The sequence below is a fragment of the Urocampus carinirostris genome, chromosome 12 (genome assembly GCF_059441175.1).
Source record: "Urocampus carinirostris isolate Australia breed hairy pipefish chromosome 12, RoL_Ucar_1.0, whole genome shotgun sequence".
In the NCBI taxonomy this organism is placed as follows: Eukaryota; Metazoa; Chordata; class Actinopteri; order Syngnathiformes; family Syngnathidae; genus Urocampus; species Urocampus carinirostris.
In genome coordinates, this window is record NC_142360.1 from 5460600 (window position 1) to 5487771 (window position 27172).

The window sequence follows — 27172 nt, forward strand, 5'->3', positions numbered from 1 at the left end:
AGATTATACATAAGAATATTGCTGGATGAGTTAAGGCAGCAAGTTAAAAATAAGGTAAAACACAGTTGAAAGTGGGGCGGCACGGTGGAAGGGTGGTCAGTGCACAGCCCCACAGAGGTTCAGGGTTCAAGTCCAGCTACCGCAGTCTCCCTGTGTGGTGTTTGCATGTTCTCCCCGTGCCTGCATGGGTTTCTTCCGGGCACTCCGGTTTCCCAAAACATGCATGTCAGGTTAATTGGCTGGTTCAATCAGTCCCAAGGTGTGAATGAGCGAGTGAGTTGTCTGTCTCTGTGTGCCTTGCGATTGGCTGGCAACCGGTTCAAGGTCCCCAGCCCACTGCCCAAAGATAGCTGGGATGGGCTCCAACAGCCCCGTGATCCTACCGAGGATAAGCGGTGCAGATAATGAATGGATTGAATTGACAGTTGAAAGTAACTGTACTGCAAGAATAGTCCGAGTATGGTCCAGTTTAAAGAGCGCAAGTACACCCAAAGCAATTGGAGAAGTCAAGTCAAGTCATGTTTATTTGTGTAACGGGTGTAATAATAACTTTTATTTTATTGAAATTCCTGCTAAAATATGTGTATAGTTTTTGGTAAATGTCCTGCAATGCTGAGTCCAACAGTGCCATCTGCTGGTATGGGGTGGGGTTTGGTTTTGGCTTCTAACATGTGACCAGGAGGCGGGGTTTTGTCAGTTTAACCAGAGTACTACAAAGAGATCAAAGAGATCAAACCCAGCAGAAAAAGCTAATGTTGTGACTCATCCATTTGCAGAAACTGTAATGATGAGGACCTCATCGTCCAGTCCGGCGTGAATGTGGATCTTTGGTGGGACACGTACAACGCGGTTACATTGGTGCCGTGACCCGGATTTCTATCAAGCTCTCCGAACCGAGGACTGTCCTACCTGCCACATCATTTCATAAAGCCATCAGCTCACAGTATTTAAAACTGCTATACAGTGACGTGTTACGCAGGCGATTTTGACTTATTTACATCTTTGAAACATGTTTACTCAGAGCACAAGTGACGTTTCTGAGGGTGTAGCTGATCAGATGACAAATATTATTCAGGAGATAGGACATAAATTGGCTGATAGCATATTCACAAATATACAGTCACGTAATATAGTAGCACCTAACGCTGCTGCCACACAAGATGAAGCAAACAGATTGAGTCAGGTGGTAACGCAGAGAAAGGTTAAGGAACCGCCGTCATTTATTGGGGATGGCTCAGACTCAATAACAATACATGAGTGGGAAGATCTAATGAGGACATTTATAAAAAGGAGTGATGTGAGACTTGAAGAGCAAGCAGAGGAAATCCTTATACATTTGAGAGGAAAAGCTAAAGATGTAGTTAGGTTTAGCATTAGAAACAGTAATATAGACGTCTATACCCGCCCTGACATGATTTATAGTCTTCTCAGGAAATACTTTAGCTGTACCAAGTACTCTGCTGTCCCTTTAGCTGACTTTTATTCAACTTTGCCCAAAGACCAGGAAGACCCCTATGACTACTGGCTGAGACTAAACAGAGCAGCTGACCTTGCCTCTGAGTGCTTGAGTGAGCAGGGCAAAACATTTGACAACCCTGAAATAGAGGTTACTCGCATGTTTATTCGGAACTGCCCATGCAAGGAACTGGCACTCACTTACAGATCAAAAACCATCGAAAAGTGGTCAGCATGTGAGGTACTAGAGGTGCTGAATGAATACCACGCTGAGAAGAGCTACAAAGCAGATTCCCTACAACAACCTGCGAATAGAGCGGAAATTGCCGTACACAAAGCTGAGGTGAACCATGGTCCAACCCTCGTGCACGAGCCACCTCAGACTTCGAGCCCACAGTATGTCTCTCTAACGGACGTTATTAGTATGTTGGAGAAAGTTCTGATACGTGTTACTTCGAACCAGTTTCAAGAGAGAGGGGGAGCTCCAACCAGGCGACCTGGAGCCAGAATAAATGGTTTCACTGCCAAGCCATGTATCATTTGCAAAGAAGTCGAACACAGTGCTCTCTCTCATTGCCGAGACAAAAACCTTTGCTTTCACTGCCATGCCCCAGGGCATTCTCGACGTGATTGTCCAGTGACGAAAGTTGTCCCGCTGCCTCAGGGAAACTAACTGATCTGCGCTTAGGGGAGAACAGTGCAGATCAACTGAGTAAACCTCCCACCACTAATGTGAAGCCTGACATGCAAGACAATAAATCAATTTATGAGTTGTATAGCAACAAGATACCTCCATCGAAGAAGCTGATCTTTCAGGGGTTTCAGAGAATAGCGGAGACTGACGAACTGTTTTACACACCTGTACTTGTGCAAGAAGGCCCCACTTTCAGAGCGCTGTTGGACAGCGGGTCGATGGCTTGTACAGTAAGTGAGGACACGGCTAAGTCCCTCCTGCAGCAATTCCCTGATATGATGAGTTACACGGCCGATGATTATGTCATTGTAGGCTGCGGTGGACACCAAGTTTCTCCCAGAGATATGGACGACATTCACGTCACAGTTTACGGGTGCCAAATGATAATACCAGTAATGGTTGTGCCAGGCCAGACCGAACAGATGATCCTTGGCAGCAATGCCATCAAATATATTTTGACTCAATTGAAAAGTACTGATGGCTACTGGAGATTAGTTTCCACTCCTGACAACGGTCTGTCCGATAACCACAGTCAATTCCTGTCAATGCTTTCTAACACAGAGAGATGGAGAGGTGACTGCATTCCAGACAAAGTAGGGACAGTAAAAATCAAGAGTTGCGTGACGCTGAATCCACGGACCGAGTACGTTATTTGGGGCAAGTTATCTGAGTTGGCCGGGACGTCTGTGGGCAGCACAGTGGTCGTTGAGCCAACCCAATCAAAGGCTGCGCCCAGACAAGTCCTTGTCGGACGAGTTGTTACTCCACTCTGGGGAGATGGATGGGTGCCTGTTAAAGTCTTTAATCCCACGGACAGAGTTGTGGTGCTGAGAAGAAACAGGAAAATTGCAGATGTGTCTCCTTGTATCGCAGCGGAAGACCTGCCCAATGCAGAGGAGGTCAAGTGCAACGTGCAGAGTGTACAGAGCAAAGAGGTCCGACCCAGGTCAGAAGAGGACATGATGCGTGCATTGGAAGCTCTGGGACTGCAAGACATTGACCTGAAGTCATGTGAGGTTTCGCTGCAGTGTAAAGACAAGCTCCTTCATATCATCGAACAATTCGAGTCAATCTTTTCTCGCCATAAGATGGACTGTGGAGAGGCCAAAGAGTTTGTACATCGTATCCACCTTGTTGATGATAAGCCGTTCCGTCTACCCTACAGACGTATACCACCAAGTCAGTATGAAAAACTGAGGACGACTCTGAACGAGATGGAAGAGAAAGGAATTATTCAGAAGTCGACTAGCGACTATGCATCTGCGCTTGTTCTCATATGGAAGCGGAATGGAGAACTAAGGGTATGTACTGATTTCAGAAGGCTTAATGCAAGAACCATAAAGGATGCCTACCCACTACCGCATCAAGCTGATGCTTTGGCCGCACTTGGGGGAAATGCCTTTTTCTCCACAATGGATCTGACGTCAGGCTACTACAATGTCCCCTTGCACCCTGACGACAAAAAGTACACGGCATTCTCCTCACCATTCGGCCTTCACGAGTACAACCGGCTCCCTCAGGGACTTTGCAACAGCCCAGCAACATTTATGAGGATGATGATGTCAATATTTGGTGATCAGAATTTCATGAGCCTATTATGTTACCTCGACGATCTGATGGTGTTTGCCCCCACAGAGGAAGTTGCACTCCAACGCCTGCAGATGGTGTTTACTCGCCTTAAGGAACACAACCTCAAGCTCGCACCCAAAAAGTGTTTTTTCCTCAGACGGACTGTGAAATTTCTTGGGCATGTCATCAGTGAGGATGGAATTCGGACTGACCCCGAGAAAGTGAGAGCGATAAATGACGTACAAGTCACTGATCTAATGGAGTCGGATGGCAAGACGCCATGCCCTAGTAAAATCAGATCTTTTCTAGGCATGGTGATGTATTTCCAAAGCTTCATTGAAGCATGTTCTGCGAAGGCAAAACCTCTGTTCAGGCTCACATCTGAATCTGGTGACAAGCATAAGCGCAAGAGAGCCCGCAAGAAAGGTCAAGTGAAGCTGACGCCTGCAGATTGGTCCGATGCATGCCAGAACGCCTTTGAAACACTGAAGCACGACCTTGTGACAGGTGTCACTCTGGCCCACCCAGATTTTGATGCGCCGTTTATTCTGGCTGTCGACGCATCCTTTGATGGGATTGGAGCAGTCCTGTCACAGCTGCCACCTGGTGGAAAAGTAGCCAGACCAGTCGCCTTTGCAAGTAAGACGCTCTCTCGCTCCCAGCTCAACTACCCTGCACACAGGCTCGAATTTCTTGCCTTGAAATGGGCGGTATGTGATAAATTCAGCCATTGGTTGAAAGGAAGACACTTTACCACGTGGACCGACAATAACCCACTTACATACATTTTGACCAAACCAAGACTTGATGCGTGTGAACAGCGGTGGGTAGCGAAGCTAGCTGCATACAATTTTGACCTGAAGTACATTCCTGGACCAAAGAACATCGTAGCCGACGCTCTGAGCCGTGAGCCATTTGTACGGTCATGTGTGGGTCATCGCCTTGTTACCGAGCCCTATACTTCGCTCTTGGACCAAGTCAACAGGGTGAACAACAGTACTGTGCAAGAGGTGTTCAGAGTATCCAACAATTGTCACGCTGTTGTAGACGAGAGTGCTGGGACATCAGACGAGTCAGTAAAAAGGGCTAATCCATCAGGCTCCAATGGTTCTGTGACATCAGAAGAGGTTGCTGCTGTCTTCAGTGCTCAGTCCACTGGTGGCGTGGGTCAAGTGATGGGAACAGACGCCAACTTCAATCTTCTGCAGAAGGGAGATCAGTCAACGGCACTCCCACAGAGTCAGCTTGTTGGTTTACAAGAACAGGACAACACAATAAGCAGGACCATGTACTTTGTGCATAGACACAAGAGACCTACCAGGCGTGAGAGAGCTGTCGAGTCGCCTAGTGTGATGAAACTACTGAAGCATTGGAGCAGACTCACCATACAGAATGGCATGCTCTACAAAATAAGGAAAGATCCTCACATGGCCAAGAAAATCTTCCAGTTTGTGGTGCCTGATTCATTGAAACAGAAAGTCCTTCAAGGTTTACATGACTCAGCAGGTCACCAAGGCCAGAACCGTACTTTGTCTCTGGTGCGGCAACGATTCTTCTGGAATGGCATGGAACGTGATGTTGTGAATTATGTCAAATCCTGTCAGCGCTGTGTAGTAGGGAAAACACCGGAACCACACAACCGTGCACCACTCAAGAACATAGTCACCTCTGAGCCTATGGAGTTGGTCTGTATAGACTTTTGGACTGCTGAGCAAGAGAACAAGTCTGTAGATGTCCTGGTCGTAACTGATCATTTCTCCAAGATGGCGCACGCCTTCCCTTGCAGAAATCAAACCGCCAAACAAGTTGCTCGCCGTCTGTGGCAGGATTTCTTCCTTGTCTATGGTTTCCCACGGCGTATCCACTCTGATCAGGGAGCTAATTTTGAGAGCAAACTGATCAAAGAGCTTCTAGAGATGGCAGGGGTGCAGAAATCCCATACCACTCCGTACCACCCCATGGGAAATGGCATCGCAGAACGATTCAACCGAACATTGGGAGATATGATCAGAACCCTTCCCCCTCAGCCCAAAGCAAAGTGGCCACAAATGCTGCAGCAGCTCACATTCTGCTATAACTGCACAGAGCATGAGACAACAGGGTTTGCACCGTTTTACCTAGTGTTTGGTAGGATCCCTCGTCTCCCTGTCGATGTCATGTTTCAACATGCTAATACCAATGATGCTGTTGTCAGCTACTCTGACTTTGTACGCCATCTGAAGAAAGATCTACATGAAGCTGCTCAGATTGTACAGAGGAATACTCTCAGAGAACAGACTCGTCATGCCAAGCTGTACAACCGTAGGGCCAAAGGATCACCTCTCGTCGTGGGAGACCGGGTGTTGATCGCCAACAGAGGTGTCCCGGGGAAACGCAAAGTTGCAGACAAGTGGGAGTCAACCCCGTATGAAGTCATATCAGTCAAGCCTGATCTCAATGTCTACAGAGTCAAGGATTGTCTGACGGGCAAAGAGAAGGTAGTTCACAGGAATTTGCTGCTCTCTGTTAGCTTCTTGCCCTGTGAGGATGATCTGGCCAGCGAATCTGAACACTCAGAGTCTGACGCTGCTATGCATGGAAGTGATGTATGCCCTGATTTACCTGACGCGGTTGAAGACAGTGATGTCCGTACAGTAAACTGGGTGATACAGGCAGGTGAAGAGCAAGTTCATCCAGAAGTGAAGGATAACTCACTAGACAGCAGATCTGATGCCCAGTCCGACTCTCTCACAGATGATACATCCAGTCGAGGAAGTCAGCACATCCCCGAACAAGATGTTGACCATACTTCAAGTGACAATACGGAAAGCCCATCACAGTGCTCTGAAAACATGATCCCTTTGGGTATGGGTCTCCCAGACGAGACCCCATTGAACACTGACCATCTGGACGCAGACTCCCCTGATACTGACTGTTTAGACTTGACTGCCCCAGACCTTCAAGCTCAGGTTATTTGTGCTCAACCTAACCGTTATGGTCTTAGGGTCCGCCAGTCCATCAGGCCTCCTAGTCGTCTTATTTGTCAGATGAATGACCATGTGGTAGGTGACAATCATCTGTCCGCAATATCTGCAAGTTCCTAGTTTAAGTTCAGTAGAGATGCACTTTCAGTTTGAGTAACAAAGCTTGAGTAAGAAACAAGAATTGTGCCTATGTGAGCACTTACAACTACAGGAACAATGTTTGATATTTCAGAGATGTAACAGGCATCTTTGAGTCTGTGCTTAGTTAGGAGTTTGCTCGCCTCCTTTCTTTTCACACTCCTTTTTGGGAGAGTTTTAGAACTGACATGCACTTCAGTTTGTTCCTTGTAATAATGTACCAGTTTTCGTGTCCTCTTTTTCATCAGTATTTGCCTTTTTGGCATGTGATTTTTTTTCTTTTTAGTGTAGCACTCCCATATTTAGCAGAATTTCAGGGGGGTGTATGTAACGGGTGTAATAATAACTTTTATTTTATTGAAATTCCTGCTAAAATATGTGTATAGTTTTTGGTAAATGTCCTGCAATGCTGAGTCCAACAGTGCCATCTGCTGGTATGGGGTGGGGTTTGGTTTTGGCTTCTAACATGTGACCAGGAGGCGGGGTTTTGTCAGTTTAACCAGAGTACTACAAAGAGATCAAAGAGATCAAACCCAGCAGAAAAAGCTAATGTTGTGACTCATCCATTTGCAGAAACTGTAATGATGAGGACCTCATCGTCCAGTCCGGCGTGAATGTGGATCTTTGGTGGGACACGTACAACGCGGTTACATTTGTATAGCCCTTAATCACAAAGAGTCTCAAAGGGCTGCACAGATCAAAGACTATTGAAAGCTACAGACTATTATGACACCATCCCCTCATCTAAAACCTACATGAGGGGAAATAATATCAACATAAAATATAGGTTACTTATATGCTACAGAATAGAAGTGTGTTTTAAGCTTAGATTTCAACATTTCCAGTGAGGTTGCAGATCGAATCATAGGGGGAAGAACATTCCACTTGCTTGATTCCGTTTCCTGTATCGATTCCCTGTCCCTGGCTGCCCGACTTGCTCCTCCTGCCCAGCGAGCACCAGATTGCTGTCTTTTCCTCTCTCCCTGACTTTCCCGATCCCTCAATAAAGCATTGTTGGAGACGTTACGCATTTGGGTCCACTGCTGGTACCGGTCCCTGACAGTCATTGTTTGCATGCTATCCATTTTGAAATATGGGAACATATAAATCTTTAAGTTAAAGCAAATATTTTTAATAAGATCAGATTGTGTTTATAGTGCTTGGATGCAGAAATGTGAGAAATTCCAAAAGTTTCACATACTTTTTCATACCACTGTACAGAGTGAGGCTATTCGACCCTATACACATATAAATATATACATAAACAAATCTCTATTTTTCGAAGCTTGACACGTCAATGTGAATTTGATTAAGCTTTGCTTTTGTGTTTGGAAATTTAAATAGTGAACCAGTTCACAAAACACTTGGTCTGAATTCTGTGATCATTATTTGGTTTGTCCCTACAGAAAAATACTTTCTCAAGTAATGTTACAATTTATGTAAGTACAAAGCATTTATAATTATTTTAGAGTAAAAGGGGCTCACAGCATGTTAGATGTGACAGTTCAGTTATTTATTCATCCCCCTTCTGTCATTGTTTGTATTTTATTATTTAAATATGGGAACGTGTAAATATTTGGCTGTTTTTTACACTTAGGGTTTGCTAAATATTTAACACTGCCCCTTAAAATGTGACGTTCAGTAATGTATTCCACCCGACTATGTCCCTGTTTGCGGGCTATCCAAATTGAATTATGGAAACCTATAAATATTTGGGTGGTTTTAGTTAAAGGGGCACTGTGAAATATTAGACCAACCAAAAATGAGTGCTACCAAGGACAGGAAGAATACCAACCATGGAGACTTAAAGTGACCAAATTGTACAATTTTTCTTTTTTTTTTTTGCGCAGCCTTTTGCAAGGTTTTTGGTATTTGGGGGCACCCGAAAAGGCAAAATAGCGGACAATCATGTCAGCTCCCTGTAGGTGACCCTCATGTTATGTAAAATAAATGAAAATTTCTCAACCTACGAATATTTGAAAAAATGACAGTTTTTATGACAGATTTTGCATATTATGAAAATCCATATTGTTTTTTTTTTAGTGATGGAAGTTTTTTTTTTACACAATGTCCCTTTAAAGCAAACACAGTTTTTTAAATCTGTTAGAGACCTTTGAGGCGGCTGTAGCTCATGATGTAGCTTGTCTTTGGACCGAGAGGTTGCAGGTTCAATTCCTGGCTCCTCCGAGTTAAATGGTGAAGTCTTCTTGGGCAAGACACTGAACCCCTAATTCCCTCGATTAGCAGGTAGGGGCCTTGAAAGGCTGCCTCTGGCTATCGATGTGTGAGTGTGTGTGTGAATAGGTAAGTGTGAAGCACATTGTAAAGCTCTCCGGGAGGTCTTCAGTGACTTGAAAAGTGCTATGTAAATGCAGACTATTTACCATTTGATGATGATTTCATGCAAAACTGTGCAAAATTACCAAACATAAATTTTCCAACCACTGAAGAAGCAATAATTACAGTCCACTAAAATCTATTTTTTGACTTTCACATTTGGCTGATGAAATTCTTGGCTGATTTCAATGACCTTGAAGACGCGGGGAGCTCACCTTGACAGACAAAAGAGGCAGGAGACTCCCCAGGGTGAACTCTCGCCGTGAGGAAAACCAGCTTCTTCTCTCTTCCGCCGCTTAGATGGTCTACGCAAATACACAAAAAAATGCGTTATTTTATATTCCTTGATAAAAATTTGACAAAAAATAGGACACAAGGTCAAGCTAATCTAGCTCGTTGTTTTGGGGGAATTAACACGGGATTCAAACACCAAATTGAGCGGACAGTTGTCAATCAAAGGGTTAGGGTTACCATAACCAATATAGAAAATACCCACATGGCGTGTTTAATGGTGTTGATTCCATTCCTCAAGGTCTTTAAGGCATCAAGATGAACAATGCATATCACAAAATGACTAGCAAATTCAGTAATGTAATGGTACATTGTAAAACATTCATCACATCTAAAGTATATTATGAAATTATTCTACAGTCAAACTTAAGGAGGTTTCATTTCCTGATTTCTATTTTTTTACCTTAATATTGTTGCTTAGTGCACCGCAAGCGACTGGAATAGGAATTGCATTCAAAATACAAACGAAATGAATAGAATAGAATAGAATAGAATAGAATATACCTTTATTGTCATTGTTACAAAATGGATAACATATTGTGACAACGAAATTGGGCATGACACTCCAGTTTCACACATTCACAGTGAGGTAAAAAACCCAAGAAGATAAAGGAACAGAGAAGATAAGGTTATAAAACAAGGAGGATAAGGTTATAGTTATAATTTACACAAGATGTACCCATACAGTTTGTTATCGTAGGGTTTGTGCAATATGCATTTGGTGCAAAAATAGTCATCATAGTGCAAAAAATGGTCAACATATGCATTTGGTGCAAAAATAGTCATCATAGTGCAAAAAAAGAGAGTCAACATTGTGCAAGGTGAGCAGTAAACATAGTGCAGTCAACATTGTGCAAGAAACATAGACATGAGTACCATTTACGTTCGTATGAGGTAGTTTTTTGCAAGAGTTTTTGACATGAGTACCATTTACATTCGTATGAGGTAGTGTTTTTGCAAAAGTTTTTCAGTTTTTTTGTGCGGTGTGTTTTTAGGGTGGTAATGGCTCTGGGGAAGAAACTGTCTCTGAGTCTGTTTGTTTTTGTTTTGTGTGACCTGTAGCGCTTGCCGGAAGGCAGCAGGTTGAAGAGGTGGTGACCGGGGTGAGAAAAGTCCTTGATGATGTTTTCTGCTCTGCTGAGGTAGCGAGAGCAGGCAATGTCCTCCAGATTGGGCAGAGAGCAACTGACGATTTTCTGGGCTGTTTTGATGACCCTCTGCAGCGTTTTCCTGTCTGCTGCTGTGCACCCAGCATACCACACCGTAATGCAGTACGTCAGAATGCTCTCCACTGTGGCTTTGTTAAAGGACACCTGCAGCTGCTGTTTTAGATGGTTTTTCCTGAGCACTCTCAGAAAATGCAGTCGCTGCTGGGCCTTCCCTACCACCGCTCTGGTGTTTGCAGACCAGGAGAGGTCGTCTGAGATGTGCACACCCAGAAATTTGAAGGAGTGGACTCTCTCTACACAGTCTCCTTTTATGATGAGTGGTGCTGGATTCCTGCCATTCCTACTGAAATTGAGTTGTTACTAAAGATAAAAATATTTAAAAACAATTAAAAAAAGTAATATTTTGTGCCCAAAGTCCATAGGAAAAGATCTATACAGTATTCAATAATTTCTTTGGAGTAAAAAACAAAACAAAATGGAAGAGGCTTCATTTCCTGATTTGCCTTCTTCTATGTTTGGACTGTTGGACACGACAGTGTACCACCGGAAACCCCAAGTATCTGATGTGGGAATTACATTCAAAATAATGACAATGAAGGAGTTGCTACTGAAAATAAATACATTTAAAACAAAGTAAGGAAAAGAAACATTCAAGTCCACGAGGAGAAATATATATAACATCCTCAGCTTTCTTTAGTTTAAAAAACAAAAAGGCAAAGCTTAATTTCCTGATTAGTATACTTTCACCTTTGCACTAATTCATGTGTACCTCCTGTGGCTGGAGTTGGAACTACATCAAAAATAACGACCACAATGTAGTCGTTCCTAAAATGAAACAAAATTTAAAACAATTCACAAAAAGGCATTTTTATCAAGATAATTAGAAAAAAAAACCGACACCCACTGCTTTCTCCAGGGTAAAAAAACAAAACAAGATGGAAAAAACTTCCTTTCTTCTTCTGTTTACACTGTTTAGCACGACAGTGCGCTACTCTACTCTACTCACCCGGTGGTTAAACTTGGTATTACATCCAAAATAATTAACACAATGGAGTTGTTCATGAAAATAAATACATTTAGACATTTACTAAAAAGGACTAAAATAATGAGGTCAATTGGAAAATAAGTATACAATCTCATTTTTCTTTAGTTATAAAGCAACATTAAACAAAGCTTAATTTCTTGATTTCTATCCTAACACTTTTACACTGTTGTAAAGTGCACCTCCAAAATAATGGGCAAATGGAGTTGTTACTGAAAATAAATTCATGTGAAAAAATTCACAAAAAGCATATTCATGAAGTCCATTAGAATACAAAAATACTTCCATTACTTCTTTAGAGTAAACAAAACTAAACGGAGAAGGCTTCATTTCCTGATTTGTCTTCTTCTACGTTTACACTGTTGGACAAAACAGTGCGCCATCTTACTCTCTGGTGGCTGAAGTCAAAACTACATTCAAAATGATGACCAAAATGAAATTGTTACCAAAACAAAATACATTTAAAACGAGTCACAACCCCCCCAAGGCAATTAGAAAATACAAATCTGATTTCACTGCTTTCTTTGAGACTCTTTGCGATTAAGTGCTATACAAATAAACATGACTTGACTATTAAGAGACTTCATTTCCTGATTTCTCTTCTTCTTTGTTTACACTGTTGGACACGACAGTGTGATACCCCACCACTCTGTGGCCGTAGTTGGAACCCTATCCCTAAAGTAATGCCTGAAATAGAGTTAAAAGTGAAATTAAATACATTTGAAAAGCAGGGCCTTCGGCATATAGCACGATGGAGCCGGGAATTGAACCTGCGACCTCTTGATCCCAAGAAGAGCGCTTGTGATGACGAATTGTCCTAATATTTATTTTCCGAATAATGGTTTTAACTAGTTTGTTACAAAAATGTACTGACCGACCGACCGACCGACCGACCGACCGACCGACCGACCGACCGACCGACCGACCGACCGACCGACCGACCGACCGACCGACCGACCGACCGACCGACCGACCTACCTACCTACCTACCTACCTACCTACCTACCTACCTACCTACCTACCTACCTACCTACCTACCTACCTACCTACCTACCTACCTACCTACCTACCTACCTACCTACCTACCTACCTACCTACCTGTCTACCTGTCTACCTGTCTACCTATCTACCTACCCTGGTCATATCCCTCGAGAGGGGTGACCGACAGCAAGACAAACACATACAAAAACAAACAAAATTAAAAAATGGGAAAAAGTAGCAAAAAACATACACAGAATCCAACCAAAATGCCAAAACACCCAAACAAGTTATGCACCTCAGCACCCAAGTTGGTCATGCTTTCGTCCCTCCAGATGAAACGGGACACAAGAAAGCGGCAATGTCACTCGGGTCAGGGTGACACAACACACTCTTCTGTTTCAACAGCAGGGCCCGACAGCTTTCGCTGGGTTACCCCTGCCACATCATACGGGTGCCCTGCCCATCCCTTAGAACGCGTCCAAACATCCTACTATCCTTTCACAACACCTCTCCACTCATTCCTATCACCAACAAGAGCTCTGGCTTCCACTGGATTTAGATCTTTTTCCTGCAGTGCACTCATAACACCATCCATCCACGTCAATCGAGGCCTTCCTCTTGGTTTCCTTCCATTTACTTCTCCTCTGTAGATCCTCTTTAACATTCATTCCTCATCCATCCTCTTCATGTGTCCAAACCAACCGAGTACTCTCTTATCCACACGCTTGCTCAGTTCCACAATTACTCCAGTTATGGCTTTACTCCAGTTATGGCTTTCACAATTTCATTTTCCAATCCATCCAATCTTGTCATTCCTAACATATTCCTCAAACACTTCATCTAAAAAATATTTAATTTCCTTCTCAAATCTGTGTTCAGGCTCCAAGTTTTTTATTTTGCACATCTGGTTAGCTGCTCCTCTTGCACTCTTTGCACTACTGTAAAATACTATACATAGCCATAATTATTTAGTATATTATTAGTACTCAATACTCCAACTCAATACAACATTTTATTTATATCTGTACATTCAAGGAAACTGTGCGGGTCAGATGTATCGACATTTCGTTCTGCATGCACGTGTACTAGAATGACAATAAAGTAGATCTGAATCCTGAAACTGAATCTGAAGTCTCTGCACCATACAACACAGTCGGCACAATCACACTCTCATACAGTCCCCTCTTAACATCCATACTCATACTCTTGTTGCTCATCACTCTCCTCAGATCACCCAAAACCTTGCTTCCTTTATTCACTCGGTGCAATACCGCGCTCTCCATTCCACCAACTGCAGCCACATCACAACCCAAGTACCTAAGGCTTTCAACTTTTTCCAGCACCTGTCCATGCAACCTTATTTCTACCGCCATGCCCACTCCACCACGTGAACACTTCATCACCTTACTCTTCCCAACATTCACACATAACTTATGCCTATCACACACTCTTCCAAACTCCTTTACCAACCTTCTCAATGTTTCCTTAGAATCAGCCACAAGCGCTCTCCATCTGCAAACGACAACTGACTTACCTGCCACACCGTTCCACTCTTATCCACCATCTCTACACCTCTGCCAAATACTCTTGCATTCACCTCTCTCACCAGCCATAAGAACAATGATTATATTAGTTACTTTTAATTGAGTAACTCTAAAATCGATTTACTCAATTGTCTGGTGTTGCTATCTCCATGTTCTATTCTTTTTCTTGTCCCCTGAAAAAAACAAAACAACAAAAGAGAAATCCACAACTGATTGATAATAAAAATACTGAAAAAGTTGCATGTGTTAGACTCACTTCGATTGGAACACAAAAAAAAAGTTCATTCATTTTGAGTAAATGTGTACGTTTTCGTGATCTGTATTCTTAACATGCTAATGTTAGAAAGTGCAGAAGAGCAGATGGGATACCCTTTTTTTTTTCAAACTGATAAACGACATTAACGACAACTGAATGCTAATTGCAGAATAATTTCCGGTTGATTAATGAACTAGTTCGGAACACTTTTGAATAACGACGGTCAACAAAATAAATTGCCGAAAATGAGAAAAAAATGAAGATTCGTCACAGCGAAATTAAAGAAGATTGTTCCGTTAAATATTTATAGGGGTTGATTGTTGACCAAGTACTGCAATTACCTCTGGAGCAAGTAGAAAAAACAATAAAATAAAAATAAATACAATTAACCAAAGTGTTGCTATTTTCTCCTTCTAATCTGTTGCTAATTGATGCCAATGAATCGCTATACACAAACTTAATATCATATCGATCTTTCCGCCTCTTTCTGCTGAGCAGAGAAAATGCTAATTAGCTAAAGGCTAAGCACTTGTCCTTCTCCTTAATTGCAATTTAACATCAGAGCAGCGCGAGAGAGAGGTTGTAAACAACAACAAAAAGTGTTGCTCCATTAAAGTAGTTTCTTTTGGATTTTATTGCCCCCCCCACCCCTTTCCCTAAGACTTTTTGCTCTTCACAGAGACAAATGGCTTTGCCATTCGAGAGCGAGCTGACCACTTTTGCCGTAAATGTGAGCGCGCGCGGTCTGGAAGCTGTAAAATTCCATTGCATCGAAATGCATCGAGCTTAGCAAACGTGAAAAAACGTTTGATCCTCGTCGTAACACTGAGGAAAAACGCAAAGTAGTGGAAATTGTTTAAAGGGACAGTGTGTGATAAATACCCACTAGAGGTCCTTGTCGCTTAGAACGGAGCTGAGTGTGCACTCAAGAAGACACATCAACAAAAGAACGAATGAGTTGGTTATACCGGGAGTAGTTGTGATGGGTAAATGGCTAGAGTTGCAGACTGGTCGTCTTGGAAGGGGGAATACCTCATACGCGGTCCCTTTTCAAGGTTTCTTCATTTTCCTTATGCTGAGGTGTTTGAGTTTTTCCATGCCCTCATGTAGGTTTAAGATCAGGGGATGGTGTGATGATAGTCTGTATTCTGCAATAGTCTGTGGTCTGTGCAGCCCTTTGAGACTCTTAGTGATTAAGGGCGTCACAAATAAACATGACTTGACTTGATTTGACATGTTTCTGAGATTTTCCTTGCCCTCATGTAGGTTTTAGATCAGGAAATGGTGTCATAATAGTCTGTAATAGTCTGTGGTCTGTGCAGCCCTTTGGACTCCTTTTGATTGAGGGCGTCACAAACATGACTTGACCTGACTAGAGTTGGTCAGGGCTGGTGTAAATGGCTAACTTTAGTGACTAGCAGAAGCTAGATTTAATTCGTCAAGCGTCAGGTCCGTGAATCACTGAATTTAGCGACATTGGCTATAGAATGTGTATGTGCCACAAAACCCTTTCCGCTAACCTTTTTCCAACCACTGACCCTGCCAACCCCTACAAAGCAAAACATTGCATTCACTCACAGGCCAGACCAGACCAGACTCTCCGGCTGTATAATAAAAATTTGAACCCCCAGATATATTTGTGATCATTTGTGTTTAATTGAAATCAGGGGCATCAAACATGCGTCCCGTCAGCTGCATCAGGCCGCCATGGTATTGAAGCCGGGCCACGAGAAAATGCTGAGTGAAGCACAAGAGAAAAATATCTTGGAGTTTGAAATATGTCCACTGGATCCCTCTCTCTCTCTCTCTCTCTCTCTCTCTCTCTCTCTCTCTCTCTCTCTCTCTCTCTCTCTCTCTCTCTCTCTCTCTCTCTCTCTCTCTCTCTCTCTCTCTCTCTCTCTCTGTATCTCTCTGTGTGTCACTGTGTCTCTTTCTTTCTCGCACCTTCTTTTTTTCTCTCTTACAGTCTATTTTGCTTTTACTCTTTCTTTTTCTCTCTTTCTTACTCTTTATTTTTCTATCTGTTTCTCCATTCATTTTTCTTCTGTTCTCTTTCTCTATTTTTCTTTTCACCTTCATTTATCGCTCCCTCTCTTGGCTTTCCTATCTTTTATGCTTCCTTTCTGTCTTTCTTTTTCTCTCTTTTTTCCCTACTTCCTTTTCTCCCCTCTCTCTCTCTGTCTCTCTCTCTCCCTATCACTCACTTTTTCTCTTCCTTCCTCTTTCTTCTCTCTTTCTTTCACTCTCTCTCAATCTATCCCTCTCTTTTTTGTCTCTATTCCCTTTCCTTCTCTCTCCTTCTGTCTCTTTCTTCTCATCTCTCTCTCTCCATCTCTCCTCTTTATTTTTCTGTCCCTCCGTTTATTTATCTTTATCTCTCTCTCTCTCTCTCTCTCTCTCTCTCTCTCTCTCTCTCTCTCTCTCTCTCTCTCTCTCTCTCTCTCTCTCTCTCTCTCTCTCTCTCTCTCTCTCTCTCTCTCTCTCTCTCTCTCTCTCTCTCTTTCTTTCTCTCTCAGACTTCATGTCTATCTATCTCCCTTTTCTTCTCTGTCTCTCTCCCTTTCTCTTTTTCTCTCAAATCTACTAGTCTGGGACCCCGGGGAGAGTTTTTTTTTATACCCCGTGCCCCCGAGCTCAAATGAGTTCAACACCCCTGATTTGAATTTTTACACCACCAAGGGTTGCTATATAACACCCACTGGGACATTAAGTGAGAGAAGTCACTTTGTAAATCAAGTTCTTTCTTTCTGTAGTAATGCTTCTAAGATGAGCTTTGAAACAAGGAGGGTGTTATCCGTCCCCAGTTGCTCAAAAGCCTCATGTGAGAGCGCACCCGTTGGAACAGCAGGAATTAGCATCTGGCAGACATTTTCCCTTAATAAAGTGCATTAATGATAACTTAGTTGCAGAATAATTTCCTGTTGACGAATGGATTTGTTAAACACGTCTGTCAGCGTAAATGAATTCCCCCTGCTGACGAACCGATGAATTGCATCGGGATCATTTGTTGTGTTGTTTGTTGTGGAATTAACTAAAATAGATACAGTAAACTGAATTGATAATTTGGTTCGTTTAAAGTATTTTTTATTTACATTAATTTTGTATTAATTTATGATTGTATGATTGCGTTAATGAATTAATAATGTATTAATTATTTGTATTATGTGAGTGTGTGAATGGTTCAGTGTGAAGCACATTGTAAAGCGCCTCGGGAGTTCTTCAGTGACTCGAAAAGCGCTGTATACAGTAAATGCAAGAGTTTTGCTGAGGAGCGTGTTGTGTGGGCAGAGAAGAATTGGTCCAGAGTTCACCTCAGGAATGAAAGCTAATTTAATATATTTGGATCTGATGGAAAGCATTATGTTCTGCGATACGTTTGAGAAAGACTAAACCCCAAAAAGTCAGTGAAAGGTGATGAGGAAAGTGTGACGGTTTGGGGCATGTTTTCTGCAGCAGGAGTTGGGCCTCTTGTACAGCTACATGGTAGCGTTAATGCAAATGTGTATTGGAACCTTCTTCAAAAGCACATGGTTCCTTACTTGCGTTCATCCTCCAATCAGCTTGCAGTTTTAATGAAGGACAATGCTCCATGTCACACAGCAAAACTGATAAATAAATTCCTCGAAGGTGAAAACATTATATCAATGGCCAGACCTGTCCATAGTCCTGATCTCAACCCAATAGAGAACCTCAGGAAAATCTTCTGTGACAAAGTTATGGTCAGGAAACCAACTACAATAACCAAACTGTGGAAGAGGCTGAAAGAAGGATGGACCAAAATCACATCAGAGAAATATGAGAGACGGGTGTTATCCTGTGGCCGCAGACCTGTACATTTCTTGCTAATTGCTGAGTGTTGTAACCTTCAGAATGTTTTTTTCTATGCCAAAGTCGATTTTGTTCTCGAATTATGATCAGGCGTTTTCTGATTTTTTTTTTTCTTTTTTGTGAAATGCCTTTAGTCATTTTGTAAAAAACACAATAAAAAGTGATTTAACTATGGAACACCGGACTTCCTGTGCGGAGTTTGTATGTTCTCCCCGTGCTTGCTTGGGTTTCCTCCGGGCACTCCGGTTTCCTCCCACATTCCAAAGACATGCGTTTCAGGTGGTTTGGCCGGTCCAAATTGTCCCTAGGTGTGAATGAGCGAGCGAGTTGTCTGTCCCTGTGTGCCCTGTGATTGGCTGGCAACCAGTTCAGGGTGTCTCCTGCCCGCTGCCCGATGATTGCTGGGATGGGCTCCAGCACCCCCGCGACCCTACTGAGGATAAGCGGTGCAGATGAGACTTGAGACTTAATTATGGAACAGTATGGTATTATTTCAGAATTATTTCATTGTTATAAATTTAGTATTATTTTATTTATATTTCGAACGGAATGAACCACTAATACATTTTCCCCTATTTTTGGGAGATGAACAGGAAGAGTAATAAAAAAAGTGAGAAACGAAAGAAGCAAAATTCTGCCCACTCAGCATAATTCTCAGCCGCTATTGTCCTGGGCGCCACTCTACGGAACATTACTGCTCCATCTCTAACGGCAGGGGGAAAAAAAATGAAAGCATGTCAAAGTACGACCGGCTCTGATAAATATGCAAATTGGCGTCGAGCGGCAAAGTGGCCGTGAAAAAAAAAAAAGAAAGAAAATATATAAATGTGACAGATAGTGAAGGTCACTTTTTAATGTGCTGGTCAGCTTTTTTGCATGAGGAACTTTTGTGAATCGTCATTTCATTAACCAAGCTTTTTGTCGCTTCACCTGCCCTTTGTACAGGATTGATTCAATAGCCATTTATACATTGGAAGCATCGAATATAATATTTTTTCATTAAATATTGAGAAATATAAAAAAGGTGATTCCAGATGAGATAATGTATTCATGGCCAACAACGAGGCGCTACAATGAGGGTAGATGTATATTGGGATGGAAGAAGTAAACTGCTCATGGTCTGCAGATATAAAATGCAGTTTTTGGATCAGGTTTGCTAAGCCATGCTAGAACCTTGATATGTTTCTTACGGAGCCACTCCTTGGTTTTCCTGGCTGTGGACTTTTGGTCGTTGTCCTGTTGGAAGACCTAGCCACGACCCATCTTCAATGATCTGACTGAGGGAAGAAGGTCGTTCCCCAAAATCTCACAATACACTGCCCCAGTCACCCTCTCTTTAATGCAGTGCACTTGTCCTGTCCCATGTGCAGAAAAACACCCCCAAAGCATAATGCTACAACCCCCATCCTTCACCGTAGGGATGGTGTTCTTCGGATTGTTCTCTTCATTCTTCTTCCTCTAAACACTTTTAGTGGAATTACGACCAAAAAGTTCTATTTTGGTCTCATCTGACCACTAAACTTTCTCCCAGGTCTCCTCTGTATCATCTAAGAAAACCCTCAAGTGTTTTGAAGGCAAATAACAAAATTGATATGGTTTTTCTCTCCTCCCCCTATTCCATTCGACCAGCTCAAGGCACGTCACACGAAGGAATTAATCTTTACATTTTACCTTTACATGTATATTTTATTAACAAATTTAATCATATGCAAATATTCAGCGGCCCCCAACTCAATTGAGCTTGAGACCACTGACCTATGAAAAGGACTGACTGAAACCACATCTCGTTTTGATAGTTCCGTTATTGTGGTCACGTTGTGTTGCCACAAAAGTAAATCGGTGCATTATTAAAAAATACAATTGAGAAATGTTATGAACAAATATAAAGCTTATTATTGTGTTCAAGTATTTAAGACTTTCCAATGCTGTATTGGAATCAAGACCTTTTAATGCTTCATTTTAAGGATAATGAATTCAATGACTTTTAAGACTTTTCAAGGATTCGCGGGAATCCTGAAAAATAATGAAATATCATAATTTTGTTAATTTTTATTGAATAAAAAATCTCTGAATCCCGACTTAGGTCGCTGGTTTTCGTACGCAATAGACAACAGTGCCATCTAGTGGTCAAATAGTACACACTTAGGTTTTAATAAAGGAAGTAAATAGTAACTGAAACTAATTCATTTTTTTCATTAACATGCCCGGTAACGCAGTAGAGGTCTCTCTTAAGGCCGTTTTGGGCGAAGCGTTTGCTGCCAAGGCTCCGTAGAAATTCGGCGAAGGGGAATATTTACGGGAGGGGCCCGAACGTGTGTTGTTGCCATCTAATTTATTGCCGCGTAAAAGCGGCAAAGCTGAGAAAGCGACAAGGTGGAGAAGCCGAAGCCTTGCTCGGCAACTCGGTATAATTTGGAATAAAGCCGTGGCATTGTGGTTTTTATTGTATCCATGTTTTTCTCTCTCCAAACTCTCCCCGGGAAACTTAAAAGGTGGCGTTTTTCCATCAAGTTTGATAGCCTCGCCTTGTTTTTTACTGACTTTTGTCCTTGGGGCCCACCATTTTCACACGTTTTTTGAAGCGTCGCTAAAACATTGTTTTCCTTTCCTTTTTTTACTGTCATGAGAGGTTTTGATGCCCCCTAAAGAATGCCAAAGGGTCACTTAACTCTTCCAGATAAATATGTAAATACATAAAAAATACACGATCGAACAATGGAGCTCATTCTTGCAAATATTCAAATTGTGAAAACCCCCAAAACAAATTCTAAAATACAAAAAAATTCCCATTTTAAAAATAAAATAAAGAATACTTTAAAAAATGAATTTAGTTTAATATATCAAACATTGACTGGGTAAAATGAGGAAGAATATAGGAGAAGAATATTATATAAAACATAACAAAAAGGAAAACAAAATACAAAGAGTGTAGTGTCATCCATAGGAGACCAAGCTAAACCATCAAAGAAGGAGGACGTGTTATTGAATCTTTCATTTCCTTCTCCGGATGGTGAAAACTGCAAAAGTACATTACAATACATTGATGCCATGTTTCAATAAGTTCACAAAAATAAAGTGCATGGACTTTACATCTGTCTGAACTTCTACAAGATATAATTGTTTATACATCATATAAACACTTTTAAAAACTTACGTCATTGCCTTGCTAATCATGGATGGAGATGGATTAGACATGCTGCAACCGTCCTGTCAGCCAGTGTGTGAGACTACCAATGACAACTCGCACAGTGACACATTACAATTTGCTAATTGTAAATGAAAAAATATTCTGAGCTATTGCATTATTTTTCTACTGAAATATGAAATACTTTAGATTAAACTAAACTGATAAAATCAGTTTATTTTGTTAAGCAAACATTGACTACCCAATGGATTCCTTACAACTGAAATTGTTTGATATTTGTACAACTAGAAACTAAAAAGCTTAATTAAAAATAACAAAAGAATGTCTGCTGAAGGCTGCTAATCCACTAACATGTATTTAATGTATGTAAAGATGAAAAAGAGTAAAGAAGAAAAGCTTTCCGCAGCAAACTGCAGACAATAAAGTCTAAAGCGGAGCAACAAAAGCACAATAAGAACACACACAAATGCATTATGTATCGTTATCTCGGTAAAGGCCCAATTTCTGATTGTGCTTGCACTGAATCTCATTAAATTCTCATTAGGAGGCGTCTTAATGTGTCAGCTTAACGACACAGATCCCATTTATCAAACAATTCACCGACAAATGAGAAAATAATAAACAAATCACACATTTTTGTGTGTAGGAGTGGGACTCTAACAATATAAACGTGCATTTATTTGAAAAAACGTGAGCTTCACATAAAGGGAGCTGACATAGTTGTGGGCCATCTTGTTGCTACAGGTACCCAAAAACCCCAAAAAGGCTACGCTTTTAGAAACCCATGTACAAGCGCAGCTTTTCAACATAAGAGACGCAGCAGTGAAGCTTGCCTTTTGTGCGAGGAGGAAACAAGCATGGTATTTTGCTACTTTTTGCCCCCATCGCAAACGAGCCACAGTTGAATCTATCCGTATATAGTGTAAGTCACGTACTAGCACAACTTGTAAACACACAAGACGCAGCAGTGGAGTTCACTTTTGGAGTGAGGTGGAAACAAGCAGGGTACTTGGTTGTTTTCTGCACCCTCGGCAAAAATGCTATAGTTGTATCTATCCATAAAATGTATAATAAAATTCTATGCTCATGGCAAGCCACATACAAGTACAACATGTAGACACATGAGTCACAACAATGAAGCTCAGTTTTTGAGCAAAGAGGAAACAGGCACAATACTTTGCCATAGCAAAATTACCACAGTTGTATCCATCCATATGTAGTGTATTTCCATGCTATTGGAAAGCCAAGTATGAGCACAACTTGTAAACTCAAGAAACACAGCAATGGAGCAAACGTTTTGCGCAATGTGGGAAACAATCACCACAATTTGTCATTTTCCTCCCCCCACATTGAAAATGCAACAATTGTATCCGTCCATATATCGTGTAATTTAATGCTTTTGGCTAGACATATACAAGCACAACTGGAAAACACACGAGATGCAGCAATGAAGCTCTTTTTTGGGGCGGGGTGGAAACAAGCATAATACTCTGTCATTTTCTGCCCCTATGGTGAAAATACCAAAGTTGTATCCATCCACATGTAGTTTACATACGAGCAAAACTTGTAAACACATGAGCAACAGCAATCGAGCTCACTTTTGGAGCGAGGAGGAAAGAGCATGGTACTTTGTCATTTTCTCCCCCTATGGTGAAAATGCCACAGTTGTATCCGTCCTTATATAGTGTAAATAGACTATTCCCTACGTGCAGTCAGTGTTGTTGGCGTCTTCTTGAAGAAGCCGGACCACTCGCGGTGCATTCAAGATGCGTCGTCCATCAGAAAACAGTGCTCTGTCAAGTATCAAAAACAATGGGTTCTTTTCACCGAGACGTCTGGCACTAGAAAGAAAAAAACCGAAGCCCTTTTCTCTTCTCATGGCTTCAGAAAGCGACAACGTGAGGAGGAAAACATAAAAAGGAGGGATGGCCGTCTTTCTCTCCGCATGATAGAGAATCACAAGCAGTTTGTAACACGTTTCCTTTTTTGAAGAACGGGCCACTGAACTTTAAGGGCCGTCTTGCATGAAAGGACAGTTCCGAATAGGAAGAAAAGGCCGAAGGAGGAAAAAAAAGGAATTTCTCGGGGACGTACCCCGACTGTGTCGCCCCGTCGATGAACCCTGGTGGGGCTTATAAACTTTTGAGGGCCAAACTATGGCTCAGGGGCCATGAGAGGACCACAAATATGCTTAAAATAGAGCTGTCTGATACATTATGTTTATATTACTTTTATATTAATACTGATACAAAAACACTTTAATAGTCATCGATACTGATATCGGTTACCGATACTAGCACATACTATTCTATGTCCTGTGGAAAAAAAAGAGTGAGCGATACTTTTCAACATGATTACTCTTAATTAATAGTAACAAACTGTTTAATTTATATCGCATTTCTTTTTTCAATGATTACGGAAAAAAACAAACATTTATAATAGAAAAAAATAAATTTAATTTCAATAATGTTCATTTTGTTTTACATTAATATTATTTTGTATTTTAAGCTAACAATATGTAGACCCAATATGTGAGCTTTAAATCAAAGTGAATCGTTTTAGAAATGAAACAAAACAATAAGAAACAAAAAGATAACAAAACACCCCAAATAAAACAAAAAGAAACAAAAGAAAAATTCAAACAAAACAGAAACTGACCCCCCCAAAATTAATGAAAAAAAGAAACAGAACGTAAACAAAAAACAAAAATAAGTGAAATAATATTGAACAAATATACAAAAAGGATACAAACCAAAAAATAAACAAAACAATATAAAAAAAATGAAACACGAAAAGAAACACTAAATAAACAAAATACAAACAGACCACAACAAACCTAAACAAAAAAAAGAAAACATGGAAACAAAAAACTAAAAAAAGTAATAGAAAGAAACCAAACAAAAATGAAACAAAATAAAATCAAAACAAAAAGAACAAAACCAAACATAACAAGATAAAAATAAATGAAACAAAAAGGAAAATTATAAAATAGGTAAAAAGGTCATCTGGGCTTCCGTAGTAGTAAGATGGTGACCAAACAAGGTCATCTCAAGTAGTGTAATATGATTAAAAATGTCACATGTACGAGTCCATACCTGTGTTTTTACATATTATTTGAATCAATTGTGTTTTCACACCACTAGGATTCGCTGTTTAACATACAAAGTGCCTATAAAGACAAACAAAGTCACATAATTATGTTTTTTAATCACCCAAGTAAAAACTAACTCCACCTGTAGCGACGTTTTTAACATTCAGCTTTGTTTTTTGGCTCGAACAAATATAATCAGGAGCAATTTTAAGGCAGAGACTCCGGAACAAAACTCATCAGCCTGAGCGACGGACAAACAGACCCGAGTGTTGCCGAGTCCTCTATAAAAAATTTGGAGCCCGAGCGAAGGTAAACAAGCGTAGCCGCCTTTAATAACCACCGTCACGGCTCCGAGCGATGTCTATTACTTCTCTTTCCATTCTACCTGTTTTTGTTTTTTCGCGTGCCGTATTTTATTCTGGCAGGAGTCGACCCGCGGTCAGCCCGGCGGCAGCAATGTCATTCGGCAGTTTAGTAACAGGCCATTACTTCGTTAATAACGGCCTAATGGGCGTTCTGCTACCTGAAGCCCGGCAGACGCGTTTGTGCCATTAGTGCCACTTAGGGCTAATGCTAAAGCGTTCGAGTCCACCGGCCACCGGGACAAAACAAACAAAAATACCACGACCTGTTAAAACACACAAAACAAACGCACCCCGTGTTACGGTTTTGCGAGTTGACGGTATTTAATCATTCGTCGCTATCCTGACGATGAGTTTGATTTCAAACGATCGGATTTTTGTGTTAACGTTTGTGTTCATAACATTGAAATACGAGTAGAGTCGAATTGGTCTAAAGTGCATTTTTTTCTCTTTGTTGCTCCATCCATTTAATATCTTCACCGCTTATCCTCAGTAGGGTTGCGGGGATGCTGGAGCCATATACAGCTATCTTCGGGCAGTGGGCAGGGCACACAGAGACCTAGGGACAATTTGGACCGGCCAATTAACCTGAAATGCATGTTTTTGAACTGTGTAAGGAAACCAGAGTACCCGGAGGAAACCCACGCTAGCTTTCATTGTAAGTGTTTCAAAACCAATTTGATGAGACAAATCTTATTAAAAACGAATATGAAAAGGAAATAAAACATGAAGATTTCTGCATGCGTATTTAATTGTAAGCAAGGGAAATTTTGATCGGTCGCCATGATTTTCAACCAAATGCGGCCCGCCACTCAAAAATGTCTCCCACCCCTACTCTATAAAATTGTCCCCTTCAAATTCTAATTCCTAAAGCCGGGTTGCCGTCCACCGGTCGCCATGACGACGGGATCCAAGGAAGCGGTTGTTATCTGTGCGAGACGATACAGGGTTTTGAAGTGGGGGGCCTTTTGCCGAAGCTTTGATCAGCCAAATGTTTGTAGTGAAGGCGAACCTCAAGAACAAGCAGGACTTCACAAGATTGACTGATCCGTGCTCACGCTTACACACACGGGATATAAAAAAAAAGACAAATAAAAAACATAAAAGTTGAGGGATGATATTTTCTTTTTGTCAGTGTCTGTTGCTGAATATCATTCAAGAGCAGTTTTAGTGTCCACTTGTGTGTTTTACGTCTGTACAGGGGATGTCCGATACCATTGTATTTTCCTAGATACGCCACACTGGAGTTGTCATTAATACAAATACCAGATAACAATCATATTAATGCATGAGATTCCCTTACAATTGCTACAATGGACATATGCTATTTGTATTGTTTGTAGCCATTTGCCTGAAAAAAAATAAACACACACACACACACACAAACACACACACCTATATAAATATATCTCATTAGCTGCACCGCCTATCCTCAGCCGGGTCGCGGGGTTGCTGGAGCCCATCCCAGCAATCATCGGGCAGTGGGCAGGGCACACCCTGAACTGGTTGCCAGCCAATTGCTGGGCACACAGGGACAGACAACTCGCTCGCTCATTCACACCTAGGGAAAATTTGGACCGGCCAATCCAACTGAAATGCATGTCTTTGGAATGCCTGGAGGAAACCCAAGCAAGCACGGGGAGAACATACAAACTCTGTACAGGAAGTCCGGTGGCTGGATTTGAACCCCACACAAATATGCATACTATATATATGTATATTTATATATATATATATATATATATATATATATATATATATATATATATATATATATATATATATATATATATATATATATATATAAATATATATATATATATATAAATGTATATATATGCATATTTGTGTGGGGTACAAATGGGGCAGCACAGCGGCGCAGTGGTTAGCGCGTGTGTGGCACTGTTCTGAGGTCATGCGATCGAACCTTCCTGTGTGGAGTTTGCATGTTCTCCCCATGCATGGCTTTCCTCCGGGTACTCTGGTTTTCCTCCCACATTCCAAAAACATGCATGTCAGGTTAATTGGCCAGTCCAAACTGTCCCTAGGTGTGAATGAGGGAGTGAGTTGTCAGTCCCTGTGTGCCCAGTTTGCAGGGCACACAGGGCATATATACATATATATATATATATATATATATATATATATATATATATATATATATATATATATATATATATATATATATATATATATATATATATATATATATATATATATCATCTCATCTCATTAGCCGTACCGCTTATCCTCAGTAGGGTCGCGGGGGTGCTGGAGCCCATCCCAGCAATCATAGGGCAGTGGGCA

At 41.3% G+C, this 27172-nt stretch overlaps 1 protein-coding gene across 2 annotated transcripts in view; it reads right to left on the bottom strand.

Annotated features, from left to right (window-relative positions):
- agbl4 (AGBL carboxypeptidase 4) overlaps positions 1–27172 on the bottom strand; it is a 599711-nt gene that overhangs the window by 96201 nt on the left and 476338 nt on the right. For both annotated transcript variants that reach the window (XM_088349263.1, XM_088349262.1), the window contains one exon: positions 9372–9461. In XM_088349263.1, the coding sequence (XP_088205389.1) occupies positions 9372–9461 (90 nt within the window). The remainder of the gene's footprint in view (positions 1–9371; positions 9462–27172) is intronic.